This window comes from Tachypleus tridentatus, chromosome 13 (genome assembly GCF_004210375.1).
Source record: "Tachypleus tridentatus isolate NWPU-2018 chromosome 13, ASM421037v1, whole genome shotgun sequence".
In the NCBI taxonomy this organism is placed as follows: domain Eukaryota; kingdom Metazoa; phylum Arthropoda; class Merostomata; order Xiphosura; family Limulidae; genus Tachypleus; species Tachypleus tridentatus.
In genome coordinates, this window is record NC_134837.1 from 130,385,440 (window position 1) to 130,403,606 (window position 18,167).

Below are 18,167 nucleotides of genomic sequence, written 5' to 3' on the forward strand. Positions count from 1 at the left end.
AGATGAGTTTTACTTACAATAAATGCAATATAATACATGTTAGCTACCATAAATCAAATTGTTAGAATAATTTAATTTATAATAACCTTAACAGTGTTATGAAGAACGTGTAAACCAATTTTGTTAAATAATTGGACTCATGTAATAATCTGTTGGTGCAACAAATTGAGAGATGTATCGATACAGTAAAACCACAAGTGATCGCTTAACAAATGCAGAGTTGCGTTGAACCAGTAAAACCACAAGTGATCGTCTTCCACTAAAATAATGGGAAAAAGTGAAAAAAAAATCCTTGAGTTCAGTTCAAACATCACAATACCACAATAACTTGTAAATAATATTATAAGATTTTAGGCTAAAGTTTAAAGTAACAATAAAAATCAAACTCTCATGAACGAATTATTTCCATGGCATCCTCAGGAGCACAAATAATTACACTGCAATCTCCGGCTTTTCGAAGGCACAAGTTAACAATGTAACCGAAAAACAATCATTACAACACATAAAGCCTATACCAGACCTGCGCCGTATTCATACCATAGATTGAACAAAACAAGGTAATCCAAGTAGCATCCCTCCCAATATGCACAAAGCGAAGCACGTGTGTATTTCCTAGAAAACGTTCTCTGACTTCATGAGCATGAGAATCCAATTCGATGCAATGCATTAATTATATAAACAAAAACTATAAATTTGCGAGACAATTCAGCCACTCAGAAATAAAATAATAAATGATGCTGGTAATGTAATCAAGTTATGTCACCCTTCACTTCTAGCAATACCTCGTCTTGTGTTGATGACATAATCGTATGATCATCCTTCTCCTTACAATGTTCCATTTAGTGATGATGACTTAGTCCTCCTTTCAAGTCTCATACTAACTAGTAGCGTAAGTCACTATTGTAAAGAAGTCAGCACACGCAGGTGACACATTGACGTTAGTGGTTGAATATTTATAAGCTTTTCATTTTGTTCGTTAAATTTACCTACGTAGTTTTGTTATTTCTATTGTTCGATATCTTGAGTTTGTGCGTTTAGTGATGTATCTCGGGTTATCATGTTTGGACTTTGTCAATACAAGAAAAAAGAAGAAAAGAGATTAGGTTTAATAATAAAGTCACCAATAAAGAGATTAGGTTTAATAATAAAGTCACCAATAAAGCTCCAGGAATTGATAATACTTCTCTTCCAGCACACACAATATTCGATCGCTATATCTTCAAACAAAACAACAACAAAAAGAAGCATGAGGGACCCCTGTTCTAACCTTGACGTCTCATGATTTAAATACATTCGAGTGCTTTAACATATCTTGCTGAGTTCTTAAGCAACGTTGTCTGTTCATAGTAACATACAACAACTGAGATGGAGAAAAACCTTTCGACAGGAACACTTTGGGCCTGGTTAAAGCCAACTTTTGGAACAACAGTCCTTTTTGCAACTTGTGTTTTCTTCTTCCTTTGCTGGCTATTAGGACGACCACGAAACTATCCACCAGGTCCTGTCGGTCTACCCATCGTTGGATATCTTACTTTCCTCAGCAAAAAACCTCATCTTGATTTTATAGAACTTAGTAAGAAATATGGCAACGTATTCAGGTATTTATGTTGTACAAACTAAGTTTAATTGATTTACTAATGTCACAGTTAGTTGTATTGATTTGTAGAGAATAGAAAGTTTTCAGAAAATAAAATCCTATTATAGCATTTCTTTTTCATACATTTAATCACTGAAATCGAATTACATTATTTATTATTTAGGAGTAGCTTAGACAATATATGCAACTGTTCGCCATATACAGTGATCAAAACGTAAATCAAAACCCAAACATAGATAACAATTCAGAAGACCATATACAATAGATTTAATAGTTTGATGAATAATAAATTACCTTTTTCTTAATCGAAACTTAATGATAAAATAACACCAATTTTTTCTTTAATATAAAAAGTTTGAAACTACACTTCAAGTCAGACAGTGTTGTTAGTGTGAATGTTAACTATAATAAAACTGTTAACTTGAACTCACAAACCATGACTAATAGTTCTGCTGATGTCACTGATAATGAACAACTTTATTCAAATGGATAGATAATTATTAAAACATCGCTATTCTATTATTCAGTTTGGAGTATTTGAACTATGCTTCAATCTAAACCATGTTATAAGTTTGAAGTATTGGATGTAGGGTTATTGTGCAGTTATAACACAAGTTTTAAAGGTAGACCATTATCTTGATTTTATAGAAATTGGCAACGTATTCAAATATTTATATTGTACATATTATATTTACTTGATTTACTAATGTCACATTTAGTTGTATTGTAAACTGTGTTGTTAGCTGGATCAAAATGAAGTCAGAGGCTTTTGCTTTTTACCTACTTTAGCCTCAGGTTGGGAAGTCAAAACGTTGTCATTCTTGGTGATTTTCCCGCTATAAAGGAAGCTATGAAGAAAGATGCTTTCCTAGGAAGACCACCTGATCCACAGTTTCAAGTAACCCCAGATTTTATAAGTAAGTACAACACATGCATTATTCTTACATTAAAACGTTCTTTAGTTTCAGACGAACTAATGAATAACCTTTTTTCAATAAACAGATAATCCTGGAGAACAGTTGTTTGATCTGTGAAACAATGATTGTTCTGATACATGAAATAAGTTTATATGATTATTAATTACTGTATGAGATGCCAGTAATGACATAACTCAGAGTCTTATAGTTTATTAATTATTTTGATAAATTTACAATTATTTATTATTAGCTACAATTATTATTGTCCTTCACGAGGGAAACACACAAGAAATAAATAACAGAAAATTATAAAACAGTAAATTAGATATTTTTGTATTAACAGTAAGTTATGATTACGTATATACACAGTGAGACTTGTGTCTATTGCAGCAAGTTCATCCATCAGTTCTGTAATTTCTAATACAATACTAAAATACAACTACACTTTAATAAAATGTGCTATAGAACTTCGGGATACCGGCATGGGCAGGTGGTTAAGGCACTCGACTCGTAAGCTGAGGGTCAATGGTTCGAATCCCAATCACACCAAACATGGTCGACATTTCAGCCGAAGAAGCGTTATAATGTGACGGTCTCTCCCACTATACGTTAATAAAACAGTAGCTTAAGAGTTGGCGGTGGGTGGTAGTGACTAGCTGCCTTCCCTCTAATCTTACACTGCTAAATTAGGGACGACCGACGCAGATAGTGTTTGCGTAGCTTTGAGTGAAATTCAAGACAAAATAAACAAAAGCTTTTGAGCACACAAAGCCTCTTTCCATCGCCCCATATAACCTCAACAGAACAACAATAACAGCGATCATGTTATAAAATAAAGCGCCGTACAAACTAAACAACATGATGTCTCTTTCGTAGATATTCGAAGTACTGTTCGTGTAGCTAATGCAAGAGAACGTCCAGCAAATATTATTAATGTAGCTGAGATATCAGTAATATAAAAAATCGTTTTCTCTGATGTTTTTTGTTGTTGTTTGCATAGAGAGCAATGACCTAGTAGGTTTTACCACAATAAAATGTATTACAAGAATCAAGTAACATTAACCCTTTTTCATTCTTTGGTTTGTTTCGAATTTGGCGCAAAGTTACATGAGGGCTGTTTGCGCTAGCCCTAACTTAGTAGTTTAAGACTAGAGGGAAGGAAGCTAGTCATCACCACCCACCACCAACTCTTGGGCTATTCTTTTACCAAGAGAAGTGGGATTGACCGTTACAATATAACACCCACAAGACTGAAAGGGCGAGCATGTCTGATGTAACGGCGATTCGAATCCGCGACCCTCAGAGTACGAGTTGAGTTCCTTAACAATCTGTCCATGACAGGCCTTTTCTTTATCTTTTACTTCTGGTTATCTCAGTAAAAACTTTTTCTGAATATGTTTAATGTAAAATTTAAAAGTACATTAACTATAGACATAATAGCATTTCTTCTCAACTGTTATTGATCTGTTATGTTTTTATTATTGAAAATCATTGTTAATATGTTAAATCGACAAGTGTTTTACCTCTCCAATTAAAACACTCAGTTACAAATAATGAACTAGAATATATTTAAAATAATTGTTTGTATTATTTGTTTTTCCTTTCAGATATAGGGATAGTGAACGGAAGATGGTGGAAAGAACAACGACGATTTTCACTTCATGTCTTAAGAAATCTTGGCTTTGGAAAAACAAAGATGGAAGATCACATGAAGGTTTGTGATTTTATATGCAATTTATTGTTTCTATGAAATAGCAAATGTTTAAAAATATAATGATTTTCATATAAATATGTACCTATATTAACAGTGTTTTATTTTATAAAAATCTATCCCACATAAAGACATGATATGGTTACTATCGCCCATCTCAATAACGTTATTTCTTCTTATGACGAATTGTTTATGAGACAAGTTTTCTTACACGTTACTTTAACGTTTCCGACGAACATGATATTGTCAACCTGATGTTCTTATTAAAAGTGGACTAACAATAAAAAATGTTACCTGAAGGGTGTTAAAGATATTTTACGAAAGGAGAGAAATGTTGACGAATTAAAGTGATAAAACAAAATAAGTGTTATTATTACAATTTACAACTTTTACTGTAAGTAAAGTTTATTTTTAGAAGAGCTACGGCGTTTAGATCACTGGAATTAACCATCTCGCTTCCCCGAGTTTTAACGTCAAACAACAATTTAACAATGTATTTAAGTTCTAAAAATGGTATTTTTACTTATTTCTGTTGGTATCAATATTATTTGTATATGGCTATGGCTATTTGGTAGTTGTGAGGTTAACTTTGTTAATAAGGTTTCTATGATTTTACTATCACGTTCATGTTTTAGTAATGTGACATTCTGTTCTAAAAAACTGTTTGTTGTTATTCACAAGTTCATGGACTTGGGAAGTTGAATTTTGTTGTTTTTGTCTGATTTCGAGCTACGTCCTATTTCTACCGATGTGAATCACAAGTCTCTGTCCAATATTCTATTATTAAAACGTTCTATAGTTTCTAAGCAATCTAATTAACAACCTCTCGTCAAGAAACAAATTTTAATAGGTAACACTCGTTCGAACTACGGAAACAATAATTGATCACACAAGAAAGAATTTGATATCGTAATAATTTCTTGGATGAGATGTCAGTAATGAAATAGTTCCATTATTTTCCTTTTATTATGGACTCAAAGTTCACAGTAAAAAGTTTGCTCAATAACACGACACTGGCGTAAACCTTAAACTAATCGATCAAATACTTGATACGTTAACTATTAAGCTGAGCATGGTTAAATGTTTTTCATAACAATGTATTAAAGGCATCATGAGAATGTGGATAACCTGAAAAACAAACTAACACTATAAGTTATACAATTAACCTATATAATACAAATTTTGTTCTTTGATAGAATGTGTTATGCCTTAATTGCTTATGTTGTAATACTACAGATAATGGCCTTATTCCCTTCAAACTTTAGGCATATGCAGCTGGGAAATAACACCTTTTGCCCAAGAAAAAGAAAAATTAAAAATGTTGTTACATAGTGTTATCTGATCTATAGAAAAAACAACAACAGTTGTTTCAAACTGAAGTTAGTGAATTTCTTTTTATAATAGTCCAATAACAATACGAAATATAATATACTAACAATACAAAATAACATAATATAATAACAACAACAAAAGAATAGTATAATGACAATACCAATATGAAATAAAATAATAGAATAACAATACGAAATATAACAGTATAATAACAACATGAAATACAAAAGTACAATAACAATACAAAATATAACAGTATAATAATAATATAAAATATAATAGTATTATAACAATACGAAATGCAATAGAATAATAGCAATACAAAATATAGTTGTATAATAACAATAAGAAATACAATTGTACAATAGCAATACAAAATCTTATGTATGATAACAACACTAAATATAATAGTACAGTAACAATACGAAATATAATAGTATAATAATAACAGTATGAAATATAATATGTTAACAATAACAAATATAATAGTACGATAACAATGCGAAATATAACAGTGTTATGAGAATACAAATATAAAAGTGTTTTAACAATAGCAAATATAACAGGAAAATGATAATACCACATATAATAGAATAATAACAATACCAAATACAATAGTATGATAACAATGCCAAATATAATATAATTAAAATACCATATACAATAGTATATATAATATTATACCAAATATAATTACAAAATAACAATACCAAATACAAAAATATAATAATAATACCAAATATAATAACATACTAACAATACCAGTGGTCCTGAGACAAAGTTCTTGGGGCTTATCTTTGACCGTAAGCTCATCTTTATTCCACATATCAAGCAGCTGCGGGTATAAAGTACAAGAGCACTGAACATGTTCCGTGTCCTCTCTTCCACCACTTCGGGAGCGGATCGATGCTCTATACCAAAGATATATCATGCTCTTATTCGTTTGAAATTCGACTATGGATCACTGATCTGTGGCTCTTCCAGACCATCGGCTTTAAAGATGCTGGACCCCATTCATCATCAAGGACTTCGGCTCTGCACTGGGGCTTTCCACACTTCCCTAGTTCAGAGTCTCATGAACCTTCTTTGCTTCTCCACCATTTGCAACTGTCTTTACTATATGCTTGGAAATTTCGTTCCTTACCAAAGCATACCCCCTAGTGTTGTGTTTTCCTTCCTCGGTGGGTCATACTTTCTCAGAACAGACGGTCTCCAATTGCTCCTTTTGCCTTCGTATCCAGGTGCAGTTGGATTAATTGGGTCTGTCCTTAAATAACATTGCTGTATCCACTGGTCAGCCCATCCCACCAGTGGTTGTATACGAAATCTTCTCTATAGTTTCTGTATTCACTGCTGAACTGTACGCCATTTCTTTTGTCCTGGATCACATAGAAGCTAAGCAGTACTCAAACTGCGCTATTTATACTGACTCGCTTAGTTCTCTACTGGCCCTGGAATCGTTTCTTGTTAGTTCACACCATGTTCTCGCCGATATTCAAAACTAACTGGACCATTTCTCTTTAACATCTACTTCTATCCAGTTTTTCTGAATACTAGATCACGTTGGCATTCGCGGGAACAAGCTTGCGGACACCGCAGCTAAGTCTACTGGCTCTGGCACTATCATTGCTGTGCCTGTCCCATACTTGGACTATGGTCCTGTATTGAAGGCTAGGCTCCGTGCTAGCTGGCAGTCGAGTTGGAATGAGCAAAGCGAAAACAAGCTTTTCCGAATAAAATTCTATATTGGACTATTGTTGTCTTGCTTCCGTAAAGATCGGAAAGAGGAAGTTGATCTAACCAGACTACACATTAGTCACAGTTTCTTAGCTCATTGTTTTCTTTTATCTGGAACTGATGCACCAATGTGTAGTTTGTGTAACACTCAGATCACAACAAGCCACATTTTACTTTCTTGCCGTCGTTACGAGTTTCAACGACGGCACCATTTTGAACATGTTTTGTTCCAAGGTTTGTCCATAACGTTACATAGTGTTATTGGTGATAGTGACACGATCCACCTTGGTAATGTTTTTAATTTTTTTAAAGGCTATTACTCTTTTTAATGTTATTTAAGTTTTTAATTTATACTTTACACCTTTTTTAAATAACTCGAAACCAGGCCTGGAAAGACCAACTTCAGGTGACTAATTGTGGTTTTTTGTACTTACCTGTTAGTATTACTGGCGAGTTATAATAATTACAGTTACGCTACAGATAGTCCTTTACAGCTTGTATTACTGTAGTTTTTCTCTTAACGTTGTAGACCAAATGTAAACATTGATTTTAATGCTATCTATGTGTTTTTTAAACCTTGTTTTGATGTACCTTAATTTCCTTTTATGAATTTTACTAAATTCATAACTAAATTTTTTAACTTTTTGCTGAATGTTTGGCGCGGATAGCCTGGCTGCTTTGTGTTATAAGACACTAAATCAACCAACCAACCTCTGTTTGGAAAATAACCAAATATATTATCTGAGTTCGTGATAAACATAAACAAGTACAATAAAAATTTCTAATTTAACAAAACACAAATAGACCAAACTATTTCTTATTAAAGAATATAAAACATTGTTTAATAGGTATGAATAATCTTATTTTATTATTAATTTTGTTAAAATCCATTTTTTGGTTATAACTTCGTACGATAAACTTTGTGTTTAAATGTTAACACTAACAAATCAGTTTTACTGTTATAAACTGCACCATCCAACTCACATAACAGCTGATATTAAAATAAACAAACTGATTCCGGAAACCATGTGCCATTTTAATGGGATAAGATCTCTGGTAATCTTAGGTAAAGAAACCACGAATCTTCTTTAATATAGAATTTTGGAATCTAACAATAACGGTTTTTAAAAATAGCTTCCAAGAATACATTGTATAATGTTGTTGTGATATTATTTAATGAAATTGTAGAATGAAATTGGAATTGTCTTGGAGTATCTGAGTTCGTTGAATGGCGCCGTTTGTGAAGTTCGAGAAATTTTAGGTTCAAGCATATCGAACACTATCTCTGCTCTTGTGTTTGGTCAGAGGTTTGATTACAACGATCCGAAAAGGATTTTCCTATACAAACGAATTGATGGATTTACGAAATTTGTTCAACAATTTAGTCTGCAAACCTTCTTTCCTTGGATGAAACCATTTCTTACCTTTATCAAACCGAATACATTTAGAAAATTCCAAGATACAACGGAGAAACTAACAATGTTTGTACGGTAAGCAGTTTGGCGTATTTAAGTACAATTTTTCAAAGAGATTTATGATACCTTACCTAAGAAGTGTTAAAGTACACTTGAAAAACATCAAATTAAAACTCTCTGCGATGTTAACATATTTTGAAACTTAAAAACACAAACAAATCCTTAGAAAAATGCAGTTATTCTAAATTCTGATTACCTAAACGAGATCTGCTTTGTAAGATAAGCCACACATCAAAACTATTTTACTGTATATTACTTACGGTAATAATTGCTATCAGAAAAAATCAACAAAAATCGAACCGTGTCACATTTTCTGAATGCGTATCAACCCGTGTTGAAATTGTTTTCAGTGATAAGATTGACGAACACGAGACGAGCCTGGACCAAAACTCAGTCCGTGATTACATTGATTCGTTCTTGATGGAAATGAAAGACCGAGAAATGAAAAATAACAGATCATCTTTTAACTGTAAGTGTAAATATATGTGTTAAACAAAAACAAGATTTCAGTGATGTCGAGAAAACCCACTTGTAGAGAAAATAAACATGTAAAAACGGTTCTTTTGTGTTGATAAATTTTTTTTTACGTAGAGGAGTGAACAACGTTTCGATCTTCTTCGGTCATCGTCAGGTTCACAAAGAAAGAGAGAGGTAACTGACCAGAAGCTGACCACGTGTTTGAAAGGGGTTGTGTAACTGAGGGTCGGAATGTAGAGGGCGGGCTTAGATGTTTGAATATATAATTTTATATTATTTATTATATTATTTTTAATATAGGTATAAAGGTGTTCCTTTGTATTGGTTTATTTTGGGTTTAAGTTGTTGTATAAGTAAGGCTTCTTTAATTTTGCGTTTGTTTCTTAATTTTTGTATTTGAGTGTTTTCTAGGGTTATGCTGTGTTTATTTGACTTGCAGTTTTCGAAAACGTGTGAAGGTGACTTTTTATGTTCCTTGAATCTGGTTTCCATTTTTCTACTTGTTTTTCCAATATAGAAGTCGTGGCAGTTATCACATTGTATTTCATAAATAATGTTGGTGTAATGTTTGTCAATATAGTTTTTACATTGTATAGACCTCAGTTTCGTGCCTGGTTTTTGAATAAATTTGGTATTAACTGGAATGTCATATTTTGTTACTAGTTTTTGCTATATGTTCGTTATTTTTGTGCTGATGTCGGGAATATAAGGTATGCAGCAGTATATGATTTTGTGATTTTTTAATTTGTGAGATATATTAAGATTTGTTTGTTGAGTTTGCTTGTATTAAAAACGAGCCGTTTTTACATATGTATTAAAAAGAAGATTTAGTGTTTACATTCTGTCTCATATAAAGAATATCTTTGACGTACAAATTTGGCTCTTCTGTAACATACAAAATTACACGTGATTAACGTGTAGTATATACATTATCAATATCACATTCACTTGTAACCTTAGAAAAAAGGACATTTCATTTAAAATGATGTTTGGAATTTTATGTTCTGAAAATGGAACCCAGTGATTACATCTGTAACAAAATATTTCCTCTGAGAGAATATAAGCAAAAACTTCGCCTTTGACATAACTAAGTTGTATTCTATATGAAAGAAATAAACATGTCGAATTACATGAGTGTTATATTAAAATAAACAATATGTATAACAATCCTTCTTATAGAAAAATCTCGTTAAAATGTTTTACTTTTCATAGTTTATTCATCCAAACTTTTTGATTATATTATTTTCGTGTCTATCTGCTTGAAGATTGACAATGGATGATAATTATGTCTGATACTAACTATTAGATGATCATCAGAGTCTATTTGTGTACTGTTGGCAGATAAGGACCATAAAACACTCGATGACATTATAATCTACTGTACTTATTTACCCTAACACAAATGTAATTATAACACAGTCGTTCTTAAACTTACTCGATTAACAGAATACAGCTATAGACAATCAAAAATTAAATTTTAAAATATAGAATTGAAAATATTCATTCGAGACGATAAACCTATTGAAAAATTTGTACGCGTCTTTCTAATTAGTTTGATTAAAACTAAGAGAGGACCATTAATCTGTAGAATTATTTAATAACATTTTAATAAATAAGATCTAGTGATTTAACAGATGTTTCATCAGTTTTAACGTAAATGTAGGAATTTCTCATAGTAATTAATGTCACACTTTATAGGCTAGCTTAACGGTGTTTATCCATCACACCTACAATAAATATTTGCCACTGTTTTCCAGATAATATGCTGAACGGAAATGTTCAGGCTTTTTTTATTGCTGGGTGTAGCACCGTACAGGCAACAATACAATGGTGTCTCCTAACTATGGCTGCATATCCGGATGTTCAGAAACGAGTGCAAAACGAGATGGACAGTGTTATTGGTAGAGAAAGGTTACCATCCTGGGGCGACCATATACACCTACCTTACACTCAGGCTGTTCTTCATGAGGTTCAAAGATGGCAGACTATAGCACCTCTCGGTCTCTTAAGATAGTAAGTTTGTTGTTTTCTTAGAATAGTATTTCAGGTACTTCATTTTGAAATCCACAATTCTGATGTGTAATAGATTGAACTGATATAATGAGTAAGATCAAAGTGATTATATAATCGTTCGCATTTATGAAAAATTCATCGCCTATTCAAAGCAAATAAAGAGTAAAACGGGTATTCAAGAATTTCCATATTGATTAAAACTTCCTACAGGACCAGGATATATCGACAGTTCAAAATCAAAAATCAACACAACGTATAAGAATGTATCAGTCAAGTCGTCAGATTTCTTTGCTTATGAACAGTTGAAACGGGAATTAAAGACAGTAATACCCGTAAATGGAATGCTTCATGCAAAAGAAGAGAGGGGTTTGTGTTGTAGTTTACATATGACAGCCTTTCACAATGACGTGACCTAGAAGTGCTACCAACAGGATATACAGCCTTCAAATAGACCATGACAGGAGGAGTCGATATAGACAGTGACATATGGTTTTAAAAATCATTGGAAAAACTATGAAACCAATAAACACAGCAAGAAGAATTATTAATTGGTATGATAATTAATAATAATAATATCTTCTTAACACTTGCAGTTAATGCAAAGGAACACTTTAACTAGTTACACTTAATGTTTTAACTCCTTTTCAGTCATTTAGTTTGTGACATAAATAAAATTAATGCTATCGATTATTAATTTTCTTTACAATTTAAAAAATAAAATATTGATTGGTTTTGTCTACAACAAATATTTTATATATTTTAGACTTGAATAGGAAGTAAACTTAACCCAGTTATATTAAATAAGTAATAATAATAATTGATATTATATTGTCAGCTACAAAGGCTATTTAACTATAAAGTTTCGGTTTTATGGTGCACAAGTTAATATTTCTCTTAAATTAAAATTATCTTTCAGTTTTGCACTCTTCCTATTAAATACCACTGTTATCTTCATATTCGGTACTTTACCCTTGACTAAACAAATATTCGTGATGATAATTACTGGTTCAATGAGCATGATAAGATACTGTTAAAATGCGGCTTTTTATCACAAGACTAGATTAATTTCTATCCGTCTGAATTATCAGAGAAAAACAATATAAAATAATTATTGCTTGGATTCATTTAATGCACTTTAATGTAAAAGCTTTAAGTTTTAAACTTTACGACTATCTAAACTTCTGTTTCTAAAAAAACTCTCTGTCTAGATAATATTTAGTACATATAACCTTGAATGTGATAAGCAGAAATAAGCATTAGTCCATGTGGATCCACTTCAGCAGGAACTCGTGAGATAAAGTGTAAGCATGTTTATGAACTTTTCTCGATTCTTGTAGTACCAGATAATATTGTATATGATAGAGATAAAATTGAATGCAAGTCACAGTGTAGCGAAAACAAATATTTTAACATTAAGATAAATTGTAACAAAAATAATATATCAATTACTTTATCGAACTAGCATTGTGTTGGTTAGCCTTTCATATCTGGCTGGATGATAACGACCTCTGTTAAAATGTGAGAAGTTTTATAAAAGGTTAAGAAATAAACTGAACGTCAGAAACATTTTTGTAGTTTAACATACTCTGAAAATCTAATTAAGTGAAGATATGTAACCATGTGTTTCTCAGCCAATATTCATAATATATAATATATCTATATGTACTGCAGACAAGTAGGCGCAAATAAAAACAATAAACAATAACATAAAAGTCACCCAGTAAAAATTCGTGTGCAGGCAAACAATCACTGCAACAGTTGAAATCCTTTTAGGCAGAATGTAGAGTAAATTAGTTTATGAGAACTTGGGCGTGGTAAAATACATTATTAAAAACGTTTGATCTTCTGTTCTCCAAACCGTAATTTTGTCACAAATTGATCAAGAGATGAGTGAGCTCGGAGCGAAAGGTTAGTACATAAAAAAACAACCAAACGCGGAGTCGTTCGAAAAGCCAATATGCTGCGGCTAACAAAAAATAACTAATGCAAACAATATATGAGTAAACTGCGTCGTGGCTTTTACTTGTCTTAATGTGGATATGTTTTTGATATAATATTATGGAATTAGGTAAAGTAATTTCAAAGTGGAGTTTAAAAACATTATCAGGCCAAGACCGCTATATTGTCAGGGTGTAAAATACTTTCGTTTTTAACGTATTAAAAACCATCAGAAAATAAGGAGTGTTGTGGAAAATAACTGAAAGAATAACAAATTTCTACAGATACAGTTTGTTATTCTTTAGTTATAAAACATACATTTAAAAGTTGTGAAAGCTGTGATCTCCTTACATTTGCGCGTGTGTATATTAAGTTTATTTTGTTTATATGTAAATACGTAAACTTCATGTTTATTACTGAAATTCTACATTCAATAATTTTCGTTTCTAGTACAACGGAAGACACAACTGTTCAAGGCTACGACGTTCCTAAAGGAACAATTGTCATTAACAACATCTGGGCTTTCCACAACGATCCAAAATACTGGAAGAACCCCAGTGAATTCTTTCCAGAACATTTTCTAACCGAGGAGGGAACAAAGTTTGAGAAACCTGAATATTTCATTCCATTCTCTATCATTGAGATTAGTCCTAAGTCTTATTTACAGTTTATAAGATTTTAATTTAAAATTTATTAACAACACTTTTCAGTTCAGTTAGATCAAATACTTCAGAAAAAAAGTTTGATAGATTTTTTATATTAATACATTGTTATATAGGTGACTTAATGGTTAATGTGACTAAAGTATGAAACCGAATGTTTTGATGGTTTGTATTCAATTTCTCCCAGTTGTTATTTGTGCTATACACGTGAAATTCAAACCTCTCTCTTTGGTCGGATAAAAGTAATACAAGAGTTGATGGTACATTCTTTGTAGCTTATGTATTCAAGGTATGAACAATTAAAAACAGATAGTCCTTACATGGTTATGCGTGAAAATTGGAAATTTTTCTTCTGTTAGATTACTTTTATCACGTGAATAGAGTTTCGCTTTTGACACACGCTCTAATTGGCCATCTTAAGAGGATTGTTACTGTTGTTTTAAATAAACACAAAGCTACATAATGGGCTATCTGTGCTCTGCCCGCCACGGTTATCAAAACAAGGTTTTTAGCGTTGTAAGTCCGCAGACATACCGCTGAGCCACTAGGGGGCTATTAAGAGGAGGGGAGGAATAGAGACAAATACATCATAGTGCAACATAGTGTCACTAGAAGTCGTTGTTAAAAGAGAGATAGAATAAAGTTTTAAAAGTGATATTTTATAGAATTTGCATAACATTGTTTTTACAATAATCAGGGCTGAAATGTTTTAATTACATTTGAATTACATACTCTTTACAAAAGCAGGGGCCTGGCATGGCCAAGCGTGTTAAGGCGTGCGACTAGTAATCTGAAGGTCGTGGGTTCGCATCCCAGTCGCGCCAAACATACTCGCCCTTTCAGCCGTGGGGGCGTTATAATGTGACGGTCAATCTCAATATTCGTTGGTAAAAGAGTAGTCCAAGAGTTGGCGGTGGATGGTGATGACTAGCTGTCTTCCCTCTAGTCTTACACTGCTAATTTAGGGACGGCTAGCATAGATAGCCCTCGAGTAGCTTTGTGCGACATTCAAAAACAAACAAACAAAATTTCCAATTTAAATTTTGGACAACAACTTTAATCAAACTTGAATTACATACTCTTTACAAAAGCAGATAGTAATACATACGCATTTCAACTTATCTCAACATCTGTTTGTTATTTTCGCTCATATATTTCTTTGTGTATTTTTTGAAAGGCAGATAATGCTTCTGTAGGAAGATGGTGTCACTAGGTAAACTGTGCTACTAAGATTCTATAGACAGATGTTATTACTTAACAAATTATGTTTCTAGGGTTAGTGCTGCTAGGACAGATGATGTTTCTGTAAACTGATAGCTCAACAGGATGATATCTGTACTTTCTGATGTTTTGTTTAAAAACAATTATTCCTAATTTAATTATATTGATAATATATTGAATATAATATTAGTCATGAAAATATATATTATTTAAATTCTTAGATAATGTAGAATAAATTCATGTTAATTTTATATGTTGATTTTATTCCCTAAAATTTGGTTAGGAGTAATTTCTGTATATAATCAGGTTTAACCACTATATTTTATGAAACTGTTATTTCTACCTTTCTATAGAAATTTCCAATTTAAATGTTGGACAAACTATAATATGTAGGTGTTCTATTCATTTCTATCTGAGAGACATTACGTAGGAAAGTATCTTTTTCTAAATTGAGATTTTTCAAGCATGTGTTAAATCTATTGTTTTATTTCCATACATTATTAACGACTTGAAATATAGTTCGTTTTTAGTTTTATATAAGAAGTGTCAATGTAGATGTTTATTAGATCTTCCAATATACTGGTAAAAACTTTAATTCATGCAGTGTACTACATCATCAAAGACTATCCAAGACACACAGTTACCTGATATTTGATCTCTAAGCTGAACACAGTACATTCAACTTATTGTAAGTTAGTAAATTACCAACGTAAAATAAGTTTTATTTTCTTAATATTTGTAATCTGACCATATATTAATTTCTCGCTTATTGTTATTTGTCAGGCACATTTTAAATTTATTAGGTAGCGATTATGAAATGCAAACATGCTAACGAAAAGTAGGACATCACTCACCAATAAGAAAACAAAAGAAGTAAAATCAAAATAAAATGTATTTAGTGTTTCAATTTGAATCCAAGTGTAAAATATTACTTTCAGGCTTTAATTTTTTTTTAATTCTACACTGTTAAATAATGAACCACTGTAAAACAATAACAGCCAAGGTAAGAACAAAAAATCAATGAACTTATTTTTCTCATAACTTCAATGCTTTATCAGCTGATTTTACGTTTTTTGTTTTTGTTGACGTGATTTCCATTTCGTTGTTGAGTTTCGATTCCAAACAAATATCACTACAGTCACCACTTTTGTTTACAACGGCTCTGTTAATATGAACATGATAAATGGCTTACTTTTTACTCTAATCTCTAGGATGTAATTTTACAAATACGTTTTGTACCTCAATGAAAGCTTATTACTTTCTTCATCACCTCTCTCAGTTTATTCTTTCTCTCTCACACATCTTCTAGTCTTCATCGTTATTTTATTATAATTGAGCTCTTGTGTTTTACGATCTTTTCACAAACTCATGTCAAAGAGGTCCTTTTCTTTTTTTCATCTTGCATATCTGTTTTCACCTCGTACTCTCAATATTGAGTGAACGAGATATGAAACTGTTTCTTATAGTCACTTAAAGTGATGTAAACGTAAAGCAGCGTAATCCCATAATCGTTTAGTGACTGAGAAAAGGCTACCACTTTCTCAACTTCAATCAGTGTTTCTTACAATTCAGTTTATAAATAATCTTGAAGATAACAGAAAAAATGAGCTGCAGGTTCTTAGAAAAGTGTACAGTGTTAAGTAATATTGTTTTTTTCTACTCATGTTGTTTAATTGTTACATATCAGATGCTTGTAATATTTCAAATTTTATTGTAAGAGCATTAATATTCCTCATTAATGCATCATTATGATTATTATCTAGCAATTTGCAAATTTATAAAATATGTTTTGTTTTTCTCATTTTCTGTTACACAAATTACTAATACATTGTTTCCACTACTTAAAAGGGAAACGTTCCTGTCCTGGAGAAACACCAGCTGTTGTAGAATTATTCCTCTTCTTCACATCCATACTCCAGCGCTTCATTGTGGCTCTTCCTGACGGTGATAAACCGAACTTCGACGGCGTGTTTGAATTGACTTGGGAGGCCAAACATCATAAGTTTCGATTTATCCCAAGAAGTTAATTAAAAGATAGCCACAGTTTTTAAAGTTTCGGTGAACAATGAAATGTCCAGAGAACTCTGTTTTTTAATAATCTTCTCACATCTTATATTAATAAAGATTTATTTGATGAAATTAAGTATGATTTATAGCAAAATATTCTCTATAATACAGTTGTTAGTAAAATACTTTCTGTTGTGGTGCAGAGGTTTATGCACATTATAAAAATTCAAAATATCATGGATGAGTTAGCTCGAAACGAGGCATTATTTTAGTGGAACTAAACTCATGATTACTACTGCTTACAATTATACTCTAATTATTCGGTACATAAAATTTCTATGATTTCAGAATTAGAAAATAATATTTTTTGATAAATCACATTCTTTTAAATTTCAAGAGTCGATTCATTAAAATGTATGAAGATGATTTTGAATATTATATTATCTAATTAAATGAACTATTCTATTAATGCTAAAGTAAATATGATAACTTACATCTGTTTCGAAACAGTGACTGCACTGTTAAATATGTTATTATTTTATGTTACTTGTAACTTACTGACTAAAGTTTTATTTGTTTTATCTGCCCTCTCGTAATACATGGGTATGTCTGCAGACACATCATCATTACCAAAATGCTACAATTTTAAAACCTGTTAAATTATTTTCGTTCTTAATAAATTTTTCCATGAAAAATCCAAATGGTTTATCAAAGAGTTAAGAGGAATTTAAAGTCTTTTATAAACTATTAATAAAAGAGTATTCAAATTATTGATGTATACAAAAAATAAAGTGAATTTCTGAAAGAAAGTGTAATATGGGTGTTTTTTTATGGTTATGTTACGTTTATACATGTATAAACGCCTCGTTTGGATTGAGAAAATATTTTACGTAGAGGAGCGAACAACGTTTCTATCTCCTTCGGTCATCGTCAGGTTCACAAAGAAAGAAAGAGGTAACTAACCGGAAGCTGACCACATGTTTGAAAGAGGTTGTGTAACTGAGTGTCGGAACGTAGAGGGCGGTGTTAGATGTTTGAATATATAATTTATTTATTTTATTATATTAATATAGGTATAAA

General features: G+C 31.6%; 1 protein-coding gene across 1 annotated transcript; it reads left to right on the forward strand.

The window, feature by feature from the left end:
- The first annotated feature begins 1,140 nt into the window (after positions 1–1,140).
- Positions 1,141–17,880, forward strand: LOC143239247 (cytochrome P450 2J6-like). Its single transcript, XM_076480155.1, has 8 exons — positions 1,141–1,598; positions 2,387–2,514; positions 4,122–4,228; positions 8,483–8,784; positions 9,120–9,238; positions 11,004–11,259; positions 13,648–13,834; positions 16,928–17,880. The coding sequence occupies exons 1-8, from the start codon at positions 1,366–1,368 to the stop codon at positions 17,105–17,107; spliced, it is 1,512 nt and encodes a 503-aa protein (XP_076336270.1). The 5' UTR covers positions 1,141–1,365; the 3' UTR covers positions 17,108–17,880.
- The last annotated feature ends 287 nt before the right edge of the window (positions 17,881–18,167 follow it).